General features: G+C 34.9%; 1 protein-coding gene across 1 annotated transcript in view; it reads left to right on the top strand.

Annotated features, from left to right (window-relative positions):
• mib1 (E3 ubiquitin-protein ligase mind bomb 1) overlaps positions 1-13,355 on the top strand; it is a 135,383-nt gene extending 122,028 nt beyond the window's left edge. The window contains exons 16-21 of the mRNA XM_089234602.1: positions 1,765-1,946; positions 2,219-2,411; positions 4,931-5,009; positions 6,933-7,019; positions 7,666-7,811; positions 12,275-13,355. Coding sequence (XP_089090728.1) covers positions 1,765-1,946; positions 2,219-2,411; positions 4,931-5,009; positions 6,933-7,019; positions 7,666-7,811; positions 12,275-12,415 — 828 coding nt within the window. The 3' untranslated portion in view covers positions 12,416-13,355. The remainder of the gene's footprint in view (positions 1-1,764; positions 1,947-2,218; positions 2,412-4,930; positions 5,010-6,932; positions 7,020-7,665; positions 7,812-12,274) is intronic.
• The last annotated feature ends 1,225 nt before the right edge of the window (positions 13,356-14,580 follow it).

Consider the following 14,580-nt stretch of genomic DNA (forward strand, 5'->3'; position numbering starts at 1 on the left):
CCATAAAATGGTTACATGAGATGATAATCTTCATAATGGGCCATGATCTGTTTCTGGCTAACCTTCATAGGTTCAAATCAATCCCTCACTGATAAATGTGCATGTTTGGCCATGGACTTGTCTCTTCGCTACGCAACTCTATGCCTCAAGACAGCCTTCCACTTCAGAGAGCCAGCTGAACATCTATGAATATCTTGGCTTGAGTGCATCCTGAAGCAAGAGGATTCAAAAAGTAAAATACGTAGACTAGTCTGCTTCTTGTAGCAGCACCCTGAGGATATCAGAGCTACAGCCCCGAACCAGTATAACCGGAAGAGTAGTTGAGAATAGATATAATCCACACAGGCTTACTGAAAAGCTGATTGAAGGTTCTGACAAATGTCTTTTGGACTGAATCAAAGTATGCAGTGCAGCGATTGAATCAACCCAGCTGCAGGATTGATTCAGTTACTATCAGTGAATGAAAAGTGTCAATGAAAATCCCTGAAGAGAAGCTGATCAAATTTTATCAAGAACTATTCTCGATTATGTGATTTATAGCTTGTGATTTATTTACCTCCATCGCCATTTTTCTATCATAAATTTTATACTTGCTTACTGTCAATGTGCATATTGGCACCCGCCCAATCTTAATAAATGGTTAGGTTCCCCAGAGGCACCTGAATCCCCTGGGACAATGTGCTTACATCACTGAGTGTGACAGAGTCTGGGTGTTTCTCGTTTTCTATCACTAATGGGACATGTTCATTAAGGGTGGCTCCACAGCATGCATCTTATATATAAATGTGAAAGCATGTATGTCTGTATGCATGTCTGTTCTTATACAAATCTACAGTTTTAGGCCGATCCTTTACAATGGTTTGCCACATCTTTAACACTGCCAGTGTATGTATTAATAGCTTATGCCTTTATAATGGTTTCCCACTTTTCAATCTTCCCAGTAATGAGAGCTTTTTGAATAGATGCCAGAATCATCAGCATCACTTTGAGGGTCAGGCAAAGGATGATCCCCATAGAAATCAGTGTTAAAATTGCCGATTTTACTGTAGAAGTGCTGAAATTTGGTGGGGTTTTTCACCACATCAGTAATTTTAAAAATTGCATTGAATTCCCAATTTTTGAAATATTGAGTTCGCTTAGAGATACAAAGCACAGAAAATTAAATATGAATTAATTAGCCGGACCTACTTTTGAGTTGGATACCCATGCAATAACATTGGTTTCAACTTCTTATTTATATCTTCTCAAGCATGAAAATTAAGTTCTTTGTATTGTCTTTTAATATTCAACTGCATAAATACATATAGTTTAGGTTGTTTTAAAATTAATTATGGGCCCATAAAGTACATTGAAGAAATTCCACAACTTTAAAACTTTTTAACTAAGCATTTTTGGAAGCAGAAACAGGCAGATGAGTAACTTGAAGCTCAAGGGGGGAGAAATCGAAATACCTAGCGCCCCTTAAAAAAGAAAAAAAAACCTATTCATTTCTGTGTTTCTTTAATCTAGATTTGTTTCTTTCATGAGTTCCACAGGAAGTCGCCATATTGATTAACTTGGACACGGTTTGTATGTCCCTCAAAGAAAGAGAGAGGGAGATATCATGTAATCCAAAAAGCCTCATTGAAGAAAACCCGGGCAGTGGCGGGTATTATAGCTAGTTAATATAATATATTGTGGTTTTTTTAGTTGTGGCAGTTTTAAGAAATATAGTGCATTTATATTCACATATCGTAATAAATTCTCTTTTATGTCTCTACATAGTTATTGATGGGCTTGGGCACACAAGGTTCAGACAAGAAAAGCAATGCATCTATTGCTTGCTTCTTAGTTTCCAATGGTGCTGATCTGAATGCTAAGAACAAGAAAGGACAAACACCTGTGGACTTATGCCCTGATCCCAACCTTTGCAAAGCTTTACAGAAGTGTGCTAAGGAGCGTTCAAAGTTAGTCGAAATTTCTTAGTATTTTTTCATATTTATGGCGAAGGTAATTTTTTTTCTGTTTAATCTAACATTGAAAGTTGCCTCTTTGTTATTCTGTTTCCATTTAATCTGCCATCTACAGTGCAAACTATTCTTATTGTTTGAACAGACTGAGGTGAATTTAAATTGAGAAATTTTAAATGAGATTGAAGTACTTTAGAGCTTTCCGAAATGTTTTCTCATCATAAAATCAATTCCAATAAAAAAAATTACTTTTATCTTATTTTTTACAGTGACCAAGGTGTGCAACCTGCCAATTCAAGTCCCACTGTTGATAATGAAACTCTAGAAGAATGTATGGTATGCTCTGATATGAAGAGGGATACATTGTTTGGCCCCTGTGGGCATATTGCTACCTGTTCATTATGCTCTCCACGAGTCAAGAAATGTTTAATGTGCAAAGAACAAGTTCAATCACGTACAAAGGTGAGACATCTACAAAGTATGAAATTTACCCTAAAAAAAGTGCTCCCATAAAAGCATTAACAATTTTTAAACATAATATAAAATATTTTGTGCTTTTTCATCGAACCTGGTTTTGTTATTAAACATCAGTTTTTAATCATTAATTGGAACCATCATTATAAATATCATTCCTATTATAAATCCTGGATATCAAAGATATTACAGTCAAACTTAATTAATTCAAAGTCCAAAGTCACTGGGCAAAAGTTTGAATCATTCAAAATTCAAATTATCCAATCAATCTATCCTGGATCAGTAAAATGACTACAAATTGCAACTTAATCATTAACATTCCTGTAGGATAATAATTATCAATTACTAAAATTTTTCAGTTACAAAACTGTTTCCCAAATTTCAATATAATTTATAATTATAAATAATTGATGTCAGCTTCTATATTATTCTGCTGTTCTGAAATCTCTCAACATTACTGCAGAATTTCTTGACCAGGTTTAAAGCCTGATTTACGGAAACAGTTCATGATCATACATTATACAAAACTGTTTCCCTAATTTTGCTTAGCATTCAAGTCTACGCTATTGAGAAAATATACTTTCATTACCATATTACAATCTGAACTTTCTATACTTTTGGTATTCTCAATGATAATTCAGATTTTGAATGTTACACCTTGATCTAGTGGTTGAAAAGCATAATTGGTATCAATATCAAGTGGTACACAGTCTCAATGCACTCCAACTGAACAATGTTGAAATGGGCATTAAATTATAAAAACAGAGTAGAGAAAAACAGAATTTTCAAACTTTTATTATTCTCTAAAAACTTGATTGATAAAAGTGAAGTTTAGCTTCTTGTAGAATTTTTCCAGACTAAATTTGCTCACACAAAAATCATGATTATTTTTCCACCAATGAATTATCCAAAAAATTTGAAAAAATTCAAATTAAACAAGAAATCTTAACATTAACTCTTTAATGCCCAGATAGAAGACCTGGGAGGTTCGTGAAAATACCAAGTTTTTTGTGTTCGAAGTGGACTCGTCCAAATTTTGGTCACTTTAGTTCTCTCCACCGTTTCTCCATGAGTTTCTATTCATGTTACCCTTTGCATTGACGTTCACCCTTTCATTACAATGGATTTTTGGAGATAATTTGTCTACTAAAAAAACACCCCTTCCCTCACAGTATTATCTCTTTGTAAAATGCATTGAGTACCCTAAGGAACATTCTAGTACATCAGCTTTTAAAATCCCATTGATAGGGCGTTGCAGATGTCTTTTCCGTTCCCGCCTCTGACCAGAGCTTTCATCTTCTTTCCCGTTGGTGACAAAAGCCCACCAAAACATACCCATACCCCCTATCTGGACCGTCTTCAGGCGTTATGGGCATTAACCTACTTGGCCGGCTTCGAGCGATCTGGGCACTATAGAGTTAAATTAGAAAGCTCAAGGGGAGTTGGTGAAAATTTGAATTATGCGAAAAAAATGTTTTTTTTTAATTATCCAAGTTTTACTGTATTTTGAGGATTGATTCATAAGCATCTTTTGTAAAAAAAATTATCATCACAATTTAAGGTACATAGTTTGTCTCATGAAATTAATAATACTTCACACCAGGGTGGAAAAACCTCCGTCATATAGCCACAAAATCTCCCATTCAATCTGTAAAAAACGTTTGTATAAAAAAGTGTTTATCTAAATGATACTATAAGAAAACACCAGTAGGCCTTCAGTGAACATTAGCCATCATGCATATCCTGGTTCATAAGCTAAAAAGGGGTTGTGTACCCTTGCTTCACACTGATAGACAGTGTGAAACAATGGTTGCCAGACTTTTCCCAAGAGTAATCTTTGTACATGAGCGACATGTTCTCATCTCATTGTCTACTTCTGCAAAATTTCATAAAATTACTAATAAATTGGATAATATTGGAGCAAAACAAATTCTTATTGTCAATTGGTCAAATTTTACAAAAGTTTATAGCTATGTAAAGACATAAATCGCGGTTGGCTACATAGAAAACTATGTATACCAATGAATTTTTGACTTCATAAGAGTCTGTAATCAACCCTTTGGCCATTAAAGTCTTGTATTATTATGAGAAACTCTAAGTTAAGTCACTTTTTTTCTTGTATCAGCTTTCAGTTTCACGATGGAAAAATTATTCACTGGCACAATGAATATTTTTACTTTTTCTTTTTGTTGCAAAGAATGCTTGATGAGAATAATGAATTTGAACTCTGAGTAACTTTCAGGATGCCCCATGAAAATACTAAATATGTGAATAATGGGCTTAAAATGTATGTCTCATTATCAAATTAATCAAAATTTATTTCTTACCTAATATTTTTAAATACTTTCTTAAGTTTTAAATATGTTGTGATAATGAAAGTTCATGTTCTTCAAATTTTTTGTTACTTAAAATTCATTGTGGGAAGAAAATGTTTATTTTCCACTTCATCCTCTAATTTTTTGCTATTCTTTTATGAAGTGTGAGTTACAAATCAATTTATTTTACAGATCGAAGAATGTGTTGTATGTTCTGATAAACGGGCTTCTGTTCTTTTCAAACCTTGTGGTCATATCTGTGCATGTGATGGTAAGCAATGGTTGAGTCTTTAACCCTTTTAAACCCTTTAACTCCTTGACAGTGATGCCCGAATCCAGTTCGGGCAACAAAAAAAATTTTATATATATGATTTGATGAGAGAGATTATATATTTAGGACAAGGAAAAAATATTGTTTTCTTTTCCATGACGTCTGAATAAAGTTTGTTTACCGTTTTTTTTTTGTTTTTTTTTTTTGTTAAAAACTGCTTGAGGTTAAAACTACTTTTTATTTCATCATTGGACATCTTTTCAACATAATACAGTGAAATACCTATATTATGATACTCAAGGGACTGGAGAAACATATCGTTATAAAGAAGTTATTGTTATAGATGCAATATATTGACACTATGAAAAGTGCATCGAAACCAAAGAGCAATATTGTAATATAGGCAATTATCATTATAGAGGCTATTGCTATATAGGATTTTCACTGCATCATAAATTGGCATGCAATTCATCCTAAAAATTATGTGAGGAAAAACCTTTTTCTTTAATTGCAGTGAAATTTACCTGAAACTTCAATCATTTTACAATACTGAAGATTTAAGTTTCTCCTCAAAAACTACATAATGTGCATGCAGTTTCTTTTTTATGGCAAGGAAAAGCATGTTTAATTCTCACAATATGTATTTTCATTATTTCCTGATTCTGAAATCCAGCTAATGAATATGATTTGGCAATTCACATTCTACTGACACTCTCTACATGTCTTAAACTGTTCAGAACTAAAGCAGCTTTCTATTTCAGAACTTCTAAAATCTAATTCTGAAATATCTAAACAATATTCGTTTTAATGTTACCTGAATCAGAGTCACTCAAATCATAATTGTTAGATTGTGTGCCATACATGATAAGCTGATAAAGTAAAAAAAAAAAAGAGTACATATTCTTACCTGTATTCTCAATCTTCTAACAAAAATACCTCATTTGAATGTAATGGTATAGAGCTCTTATCTGTTGGCCAGAAAGATCCCAAATACAGATATAAGACAATGCAAGGAATACAATTTGAACTTTATAAAATTTCTCTACCCCCAAAGCTGCACTCTGGTGGGTTAGAATGACAGATCACTCATGCCCTAGCTCAGATCAGATAAAGTGGGAAAAGACTTTGCAAAATGTTCTATGAAATATTTCTAGCTAAAAAAGTAGTTTAATTGTTTTATATATACACTGTGCGACTTAACTAATCAGCTGTCCAGTTAATTTCTCCTTTTTCCCTTTTTTAAGAGTTTGAAGCTAATAAAATGAATTTTCCTGACCAAATTTTTTTATGAATACATTTAAACTAACTTCCTCATGCTCTTAACTGGTTTTTTTAATTGTCAAAAAAAAGTATGATAATTGAAATAATTACTAATTAGTTTTCAAAAATTGAAATAATTAGATTAAAAATCGTCGCAATGGTATATGCCATCATAATCACATGACTGGTTAATGTGATCACATCGGGACTCGGGGTTTCTGGTAACAATAACCAATTGATGACTACAGAGTTGAATCCTGTTTTAACTAAACTTTTCTAATCGCCCAGACAGAATCAAATATAGAAATGTTTATAGACAATTGAATGGGATACACCTTCTGACCTCCATAGTCTTGCAAGCTAATTATGACAAAAAATAAACTTCAACAAAAAAAGCAAGAAAACTTGAAGCATAAACCAAAATTCTGATAACTATAAGTAAATTTTTATGGTCTGTTCCATATTTTGCAAAAGGGATAACAATACCAAAATGATAACATTATTTGTGATTCCAATGAGCAACGTTTACTGTATTGTATTATTACATAAAATATGGATGAAAAGTATCTGAAATTTGAAATAGAAAACTCACATTTACTTTTGTCCTGCTCAGGTTTAATATTCTATTAATGTGACTATTATTAAATTTTTTTATTAAATCAGGTTGTGCTGCTCTAATGAAGAAATGTGTTCAGTGTCGTGCTCAGATTGACAAAGTGATTCCATTTATAGTTTGCTGCGGGGGTACAGGTGAGTTGTATATTTGTTTCATTTAAATCCAATTTTGCTGTCATATTTAATTTGATTTGGTTAACCCCTTTACAGCAACAATGATGAGATATCTCACCTAACTTGATATCCTTTATTTTGGCAATTGAGATATCTGGCGTCCTTAAAACCCCTTATTTCTGCAATGACGAGCTCACACAGCCTTGTAGTTGATACCTTTTCTCCATAAAACATATTTTTCATTCTCCCCCCCCCCCCAAACCTGTCAGATTAGTTCAAAACTTGATAACAGACAGAGGGTGTTTTTTACTTCCCTATGAGGTAATATGCATACAGAAATATGTATAAATAATAGAAAAAGATGGAGTTTAATTTTTTTTTAATTATTTTTCTGGGTGTTGGGGGAAGCACTTATCAGCTTCAGAAGATTGACAAAAAAAATTCTTCTTGAAAACAGGTGTGGTATTTTACAAAAGGTTTTGTGATTTCCACTGTGACACAGTTATAATGCTGATCAGGGTTTTAAAAACCGCTTAAAGAGGGAAAGACATATATAGAATGCGTGCCAGGCCATTAAATGTGAAATCCTTTCAAACTATGCAAAATAAAAATCCCTAGATCTCACAAACATGTTTATATAATGAATTTTTATATTTTACTTTTATAGTATTGACATGGGCAGGATTGTCGATATTGCAAGCTTCCACATCTCCACCCCCTTCTCAAGGCATGGTTATGAATAATGGCTGCAGGGATAACTCTCACAGTGATATACAAAAATTACAACAGCAGCTGCAGGACATCAAAGAACAGGTATGCAAAAAATTACGAAAATCACACTTGGAAATTCATGTTTTTTCTCAATTATGTTATCGTGGAGTTTTTTTCCATATCATATCCATTTGTAATCAATATTGATTAGTGTAATACAAGATTTTCAGTGAAGACAAATTTGAGGACCTCATGGAGAGAAGAGGTTCCTCATCGTTGTAATTATAAAATAATATATTTATTCGTTTTTTTTTTTTTTGTCTCATTCAAACATGCCCTTTTTTGATCACTTGTAAATCTGAAATTTGTTTGTCTAATTTTTAATGTCATGTCAACGACCTATGACACGAGCAAAAAAAAAATGTTTTGATTTTTTACTTCAAGCAACAAATTTTCAATAAGTTCTTGCGCTTCTAATGTACTGGAGAGTGAGTATAACTCACACTAGTTGAAAATATTTGACAGGCAGTTCAGTCCTTAGCTTCCAACTTTGAAGAGACATGAATGTCCGTATATCCCCTATTTAAAAAGTCTCCACAGAGAGTAGGCAGACCTTCAACACGATGCATACATATACAAAAAAAATTCAGGCATCAGTCATTTTCAATATGGAAGACGTATGGCTGCATTTCTCAAACACAAAGCAAGTATATTTCTGATATCATAAAAACATTAAGACCACACATAATACACAAAAAACTTTCCGCCATGCACCAGTTCATTAAAAATTACCTGAGGAATGTTTAACAGGTATGGTGTATTATTGCTAGTTCTTAGCTCAATGCAATTGTTTTTAAAAAAATTAATATCAAAGATTAAGAGAGGACACAAATGTGAATATAGAGGTGGTGTAAGAGAGGAAGGGGAAATTAAGGAAGAAAGACGTTAAATTTGACAAAATTTGACCTCTATTTGAAGACAAGATTCTAGAGACTCAGGATCATTGCCAATCAGATGAATATTCCAAAGTCAGTGGCATATAGTAAGGACTAATTGCAAATGTTTGTAAACTTGGAACATATCTTGATTCATACAAAAATTGCCACGTTTTTAAGACAAATAAATTACACTGGTCGAATGGTCGACGCGTTTCGGCTCTTCAATGGAGAGCCGTCATCAGGACCTCGTGGTCAGAACTCACACGAATGAAGAGTGATGTTTACGTCTGGTCGTCCGAAGAGTTCGCCTTTGTATTTGCTGCGTCCGAGTGGTCTTTGGATGCGAATTGGGGAGCCATCTGTTGTAAAGTGTTGAAAGTTTTTTCACGACTGAGGTTAATAAAGCCTGTCCAAGCTGATGAAATAGGTGGTGTGTTTCTTCCATCATTAACGAGGAAATTCTGGCATGTTCTGATGAAGTATCCCTCGAGAAAATTCAATTCCGAATTGTGTGTTGCTTTTTTAAAAACAAATGCTTTGTCAAAATCAAAATGATGTGAATATGTGAAATGTGTGATAGAAGAAATCTAAATATTCGAGTTCTCGAACACCGAAAGCATGTTGAGAAGGGACGGACGGATAATTCGGCTATTGCCCAACACTGCTGGCAACATTCACATCATTTTGATTTTGACAAAGCATTTGTTTTTAAAAAAGCAACACACAATTCGGAATTGAATTTTCTCAAGGGATACTTCATCAGAACATGCCAGAATTTCCTCGTTAATGATGGAAGAAACACACCACCTATTTCGTCAGCTTGGACAGGCTTTATTAACCTCAGTCGTGAAAAAACTTTCAACACTTTACAACAGATGGCTCCCCAATTCGCATCCAAAGACCACTCGGACGCAGCAAATACAAAGGCGAACTCTTCGGACGACCAGACGTAAACATCACTCTTCATTCGTGTGAGTTCTGACCACGAGGTCCTGATGACGGCTCTCCATTGAAGAGCCGAAACGCGTCGACCATTCGACCAGTGTAATTTATTTGTCTTAAAAACGTGGCAATTTTTGTATAAATTAAAACCAGGCAAAGTTACTCATTTTTTGTGATAATATCTTGATTCTATAGTGGGCAATAGGAACTTGCATACTAAGAATTAATGTGCTCGCATACTGTTGTAACATAATAAGAAATGCTTTAATAAGGGGATTAACAAGATCAATTTATACAAAATCAAATAAGGAATGAAAATTTTTAAGGCAGATTTAAGGAAAATACTGTGAAACAAAAAAAAGTCTCTTAACTAGCATTAAAAAAAATTACAATCTTTAAATTCTGAGTCATGTTAGACGTTAGTGACATGAAATTTATTCATTCTCCTCAAATATCGGATTTACAGGAAAAACCGTAATTGATCAGGGCCATAACTGAGGGAGAGCGGGGGAACTCTGGTGCTTCAAGCACTGAATTTACTCTTTTTTTTTCTTTTAAAATTATGAGTAGGGAGTACACCAAAAAATTCCTCATGTTAGTTTTTTTTAATGGCTTGAAAACATTTATCACTGAGCAGCTTTACAAATTTTGAAGTTCTTTCAGCTTCCCAGTAAAAGTGGGTCTCACTGTTTGGAAACCCCCCCCCCCCCCCCCGCACTAGTTGGTGGAGAGTGCATGATATTTTTCAAAGGCAACAAAATTCAGTTGTCGTTAGTTATAATGACCATACATTATTTTTGTTTTATTGCCACTATTCCATTATTATGGTGGTATGATAAGTCTCCAATGTTTTTCCTATTCATTCCATGTAAATTTTCCATCCAATATAAGCACCTTACAAAGACCCTTCAATCCAATACAAGGTTTGAACTCAGCTCTGCCTCAACTACCTCTTGCAAAGAAGGGAACAAAATCGGTTCTTTTTGTTATCCAAAATGGTGTTTGATCTTATCCCTTCATATTAGAGAATTTGGTACATAGGTGTGTGCATGTAATTTATTATTGTTTTCCATCCAGACACATTTTCACTGCAACTACTTACATTGTATCAAAATGAATAAAATTTTTTTATTCCATCCAAATGTGAATTTTCAAACGTTCAATATAATGAGGGATTTCCCTGGAATAGGGGGAGGTGTTATAATGAAACGTATACTGTGACTGTATTTTTCATTTATTCATACTTTTAATGCAAGTATATATATGTTGTATTTATACATATAAAAACGTTTCCTGATGTACCCCCATGGCACATTTCCACATCACTTGAGTGACCCTAGACACAGTTCCAGAGCACTTAAGCAGCCTGTGGATGCAGTTTCTCATCACTCAAGTGTCCCGCAGCACATTTCCACATTCTTTAAGTCAGGGCCATAATTAGGATTTTTGCCACCACCACAACTTTAAAATTTGATCATTTCATAATTTTATAACAGTGTTCTTTGTTCCCACCTAAAACTGCTGCCCCCATAAATTTTGCCATTCGAGGCAGTTGCCCTCCAGTCATAGTGATGGACTCGCATCATGAGGACCTGGGTTCTAACGCCACTATTGCCACATTGGTGGTCGGTTGAAGTTGGTTCTCTGTGGTTCTCCCAACTTTGAGGTACAAATGCAAGCCAATCGCCAAGTTAAAACGTTGCGCTACAGACAGCAACAGGCCTACAATGGTACAATTATTCAATCATTACACTTCACTCATGGTTATAAAAATTGATGGCAGCACTACATATGATAAGCATTACACAGAAACAAACTTCTCGTTAGACTCACAACACATTCTTGCATATATAGAGGAATGTGTACGAGATGCATATATTTTTAAGTAGTAGTAGTAGTTGCCCCCACTCCTCGCTTCCTCTAGTTTCAATCCTGTTCAAGTGGCCTGTGAGACATAACCAAGTGACTTAAATGGCTCATGGCACAGTTGCAGATCACTTAAGTGGTCCACGACACATTTCCACATTAAATGTCCTGCAGAAGATTCCCAAATTACTAAGTCACCGGCAGCACATTTGGAAATCACTTCAGTGATTAAGGGCACATCTACTTATCATTTGAGCGATCTGCAGCACATCTACAGATCACTTGAGTGACCTGCGGCACAGCTCTAGATCACTTAAGTGGCTTGTGACGCTTTTTGAAATCAATGATAGGACACGCACTTTCCTAGAGGTTGAGAATAGTTGTTCTATATCAAAGCTTGACGAATCAAAACAAAAAATTCAGGTTTTAGTCAAATTTCTTAGTAGTCGCACATAATTTTGTTCTTGAGGAAAAACAGTCCTAAATAATGTTTTTTTACTTGTCTGGAACTTCATATCTAGTTCCTATGTTGAATGTCATATTGTCATGAAATCAAAAAATTTGTCATCATTTGTAACCTTCAATTTAATAATCATGTACAGAAATTTTTAACGCGATATAGATTTTCTAGTTGCTGTAGCAACCTGGTGCCTGGGATTTGTCATTCCTTGTAACAATATGCATTAAGATCATCCTTCCCTTGAGTATCCGTTACGTACGTGTTCCACTTCATATTTTCTAAGAAGTCTGTAATTTCTGTCATAAAAAATGTCTAACTTCACTAAATTACATAATTTACATAATTTCCAATCATTACAGACCATGTGTCCAGTTTGTCTGGATCGACTGAAGAATATGATTTTCCTTTGTGGCCACGGTACCTGTCAGATGTGTGGGGATAGAATGTCTGAATGCCCAATCTGCCGGAAGCCTGTAGAAAAACGCATATTACTGTATTAAGATGTTTTTTAAAGTAGTATCGAACATTTAAAAAAAAATTTTATGATGTGTAATATATCTCTATAAATGTACAACTGAAATGTTAACACGAATTTGCATTTTTTTTCCCCTCAAATTATGTATTTGTGAATCGTTTTGTTATTTGTAGCATGATGAAATTTCGTTTGTGATAAAAATGCATTCATAATATATTTTTTCCCTGTATTTATGTTATGTAAAACCCTATCCATGGATTATATCGGAATATATTTTAATCTGCGATTATCTAGTTATATGAAATGTTTTTTATTGATATTTTGAACCCATTTTCATTGTGTTTTCCCAAGCTTAAATCGCAAGATCTTTTTATTAAACTGGAATACATCGATTACATAAAAGAATGGACCAAATACAATAAACTCAAACAAAATTACTGAAAGATGATTTTTTTTTATTGCTGTAATACAGGATAATTTTAAAATATGGGTATCGCTCTCAGGCATAGAAGGGTAATAATATTGCATTACAATCAACACCAATTCGGGGTCAGCTGGTAGGGACCTTGGCGCATTATTTTGTACAAGAGTCCTGTGGTGCTATTAAGATGGCTATGTGACCGATGGGAAATTATCAGTGTTTGGCTGCTGTGCAGCCTTCACTGGGTTTCTATCAACAGCATGTTTAGTTATGAAAACGTATTGTTATTTCTCTGTAAAGAGTACAAGTATCTGTCACACAAATGGATGGAATCTTCAAATCATTTCAAATGAATCTTGTGATTGGGTATTCAGAGAGTGTTTCATAATCTAAAATTTGTATTACCATGTTACATTCATTGAGTAAATAACATGCTCATCATGAACAATATTGATATTTCAGCCTTCAGCAATGACCAATAGAATTATTGTGGTAATTCATTTACATTTTTTTTTTTTGATTCAAATAAAATATATAAAACATAGTTTTCCTTGTCGTTCTTTTAGCTTTTCATATCTTTATTTGGAATTTTTTAAAAATTGGCAATCAATTAAGAAAACCTTCAAAAGGAATGTTTGTTGCAAGAAATTTCATATTTTACATTTACTCTGTGTTATCTGTAATTATACACACAGTTGAATCACATTAATGTAACCACCAGCCAGGGCTGGACAAATCTTCAAAAATTTGTGTGCCAACTTAACATAGCACATTCCTGAATCAATACTTTATATGTTAATGATTGAAAAAAAATGTGCCAAGTCAAAAATTTTACATGCCTGAGCATTTTCAGCTTGGACATGGGGGACTTACAAACTAGAATTTTGCTACTACTACTACACCAGACATGCACCTTGTTCATATTCCTCTGCGAAACTTCTAACAAATTGATACATGTTGGAATGTATGTGTATGCATTGGCGTACGCAAGGGGGGTTCTAACCCAAGCCGAGATTTTAGTGTTGTTATTTTGCAGGAAAAAACATAATCCCCCCCCCCCCCCATCATGAGAAAATTCTGCGTACGCCTATGTGCATGTATAGTGAACCTTCCATGAAGTTTGTTTCTGTGTAATGCTTTTTTTCTTAGCTCATAGTTAGTGAAGTGTAATGAATGAATAATTGTAACGTTGCAGGCCTGTTGCTCTCTGCGACGAGACTTTTTAACATGGAGATCGGCTCGCATTCGCACCTCGAAGTTGGTAACCGCAGAAAACCAACTTCAGCCCACCACCACTGCGGCGGCGGTGGGGTTTGAACCCGGATCCTCGCGATGCGAGTCCGCATTATGACCATTCGACCACCATAGCGGCGCCTTCGAGCCGCTACTAGATCTCGCTCGATCGTTGTTTGGGGGCTCAAACTAAAATGGGGGAGCAGGCGTGTAGGGTGCCTCAGGCACTGGACCAGAACGGGTGCCGAATTCATCCTCTAACTGCTGCTTCTACATGGCAAGGGGTGCCAAAATGCCGGTTTGCCCCGGGAGACGAAGTATCTAGTTGCTGCCCTGTCCCTACATCCTGCAGCAGGGTTCCCAACCTTGGATCTTCGGTGAGCCCCTCTATAGTGAATTTGCAGTATGAGAAAAACGAAGTGATGCGTCTTAACCCATGGGTCCATTAACCCAGGCACGGGCTGGGGACCTCAGAGGAAGCACTTGGCCAGGGGCATTAGGCCACTAGAAAAAAGATATGGCCGAAATGAGGCCAT

The sequence above is a fragment of the Pholcus phalangioides genome, unplaced genomic scaffold, assembly GCF_987345545.1.
Source record: "Pholcus phalangioides strain wild (caught in Gottingen) unplaced genomic scaffold, Ppha-v1.0 ptg000008l_1, whole genome shotgun sequence".
Taxonomy (NCBI): Eukaryota; Metazoa; Arthropoda; class Arachnida; order Araneae; family Pholcidae; genus Pholcus; species Pholcus phalangioides.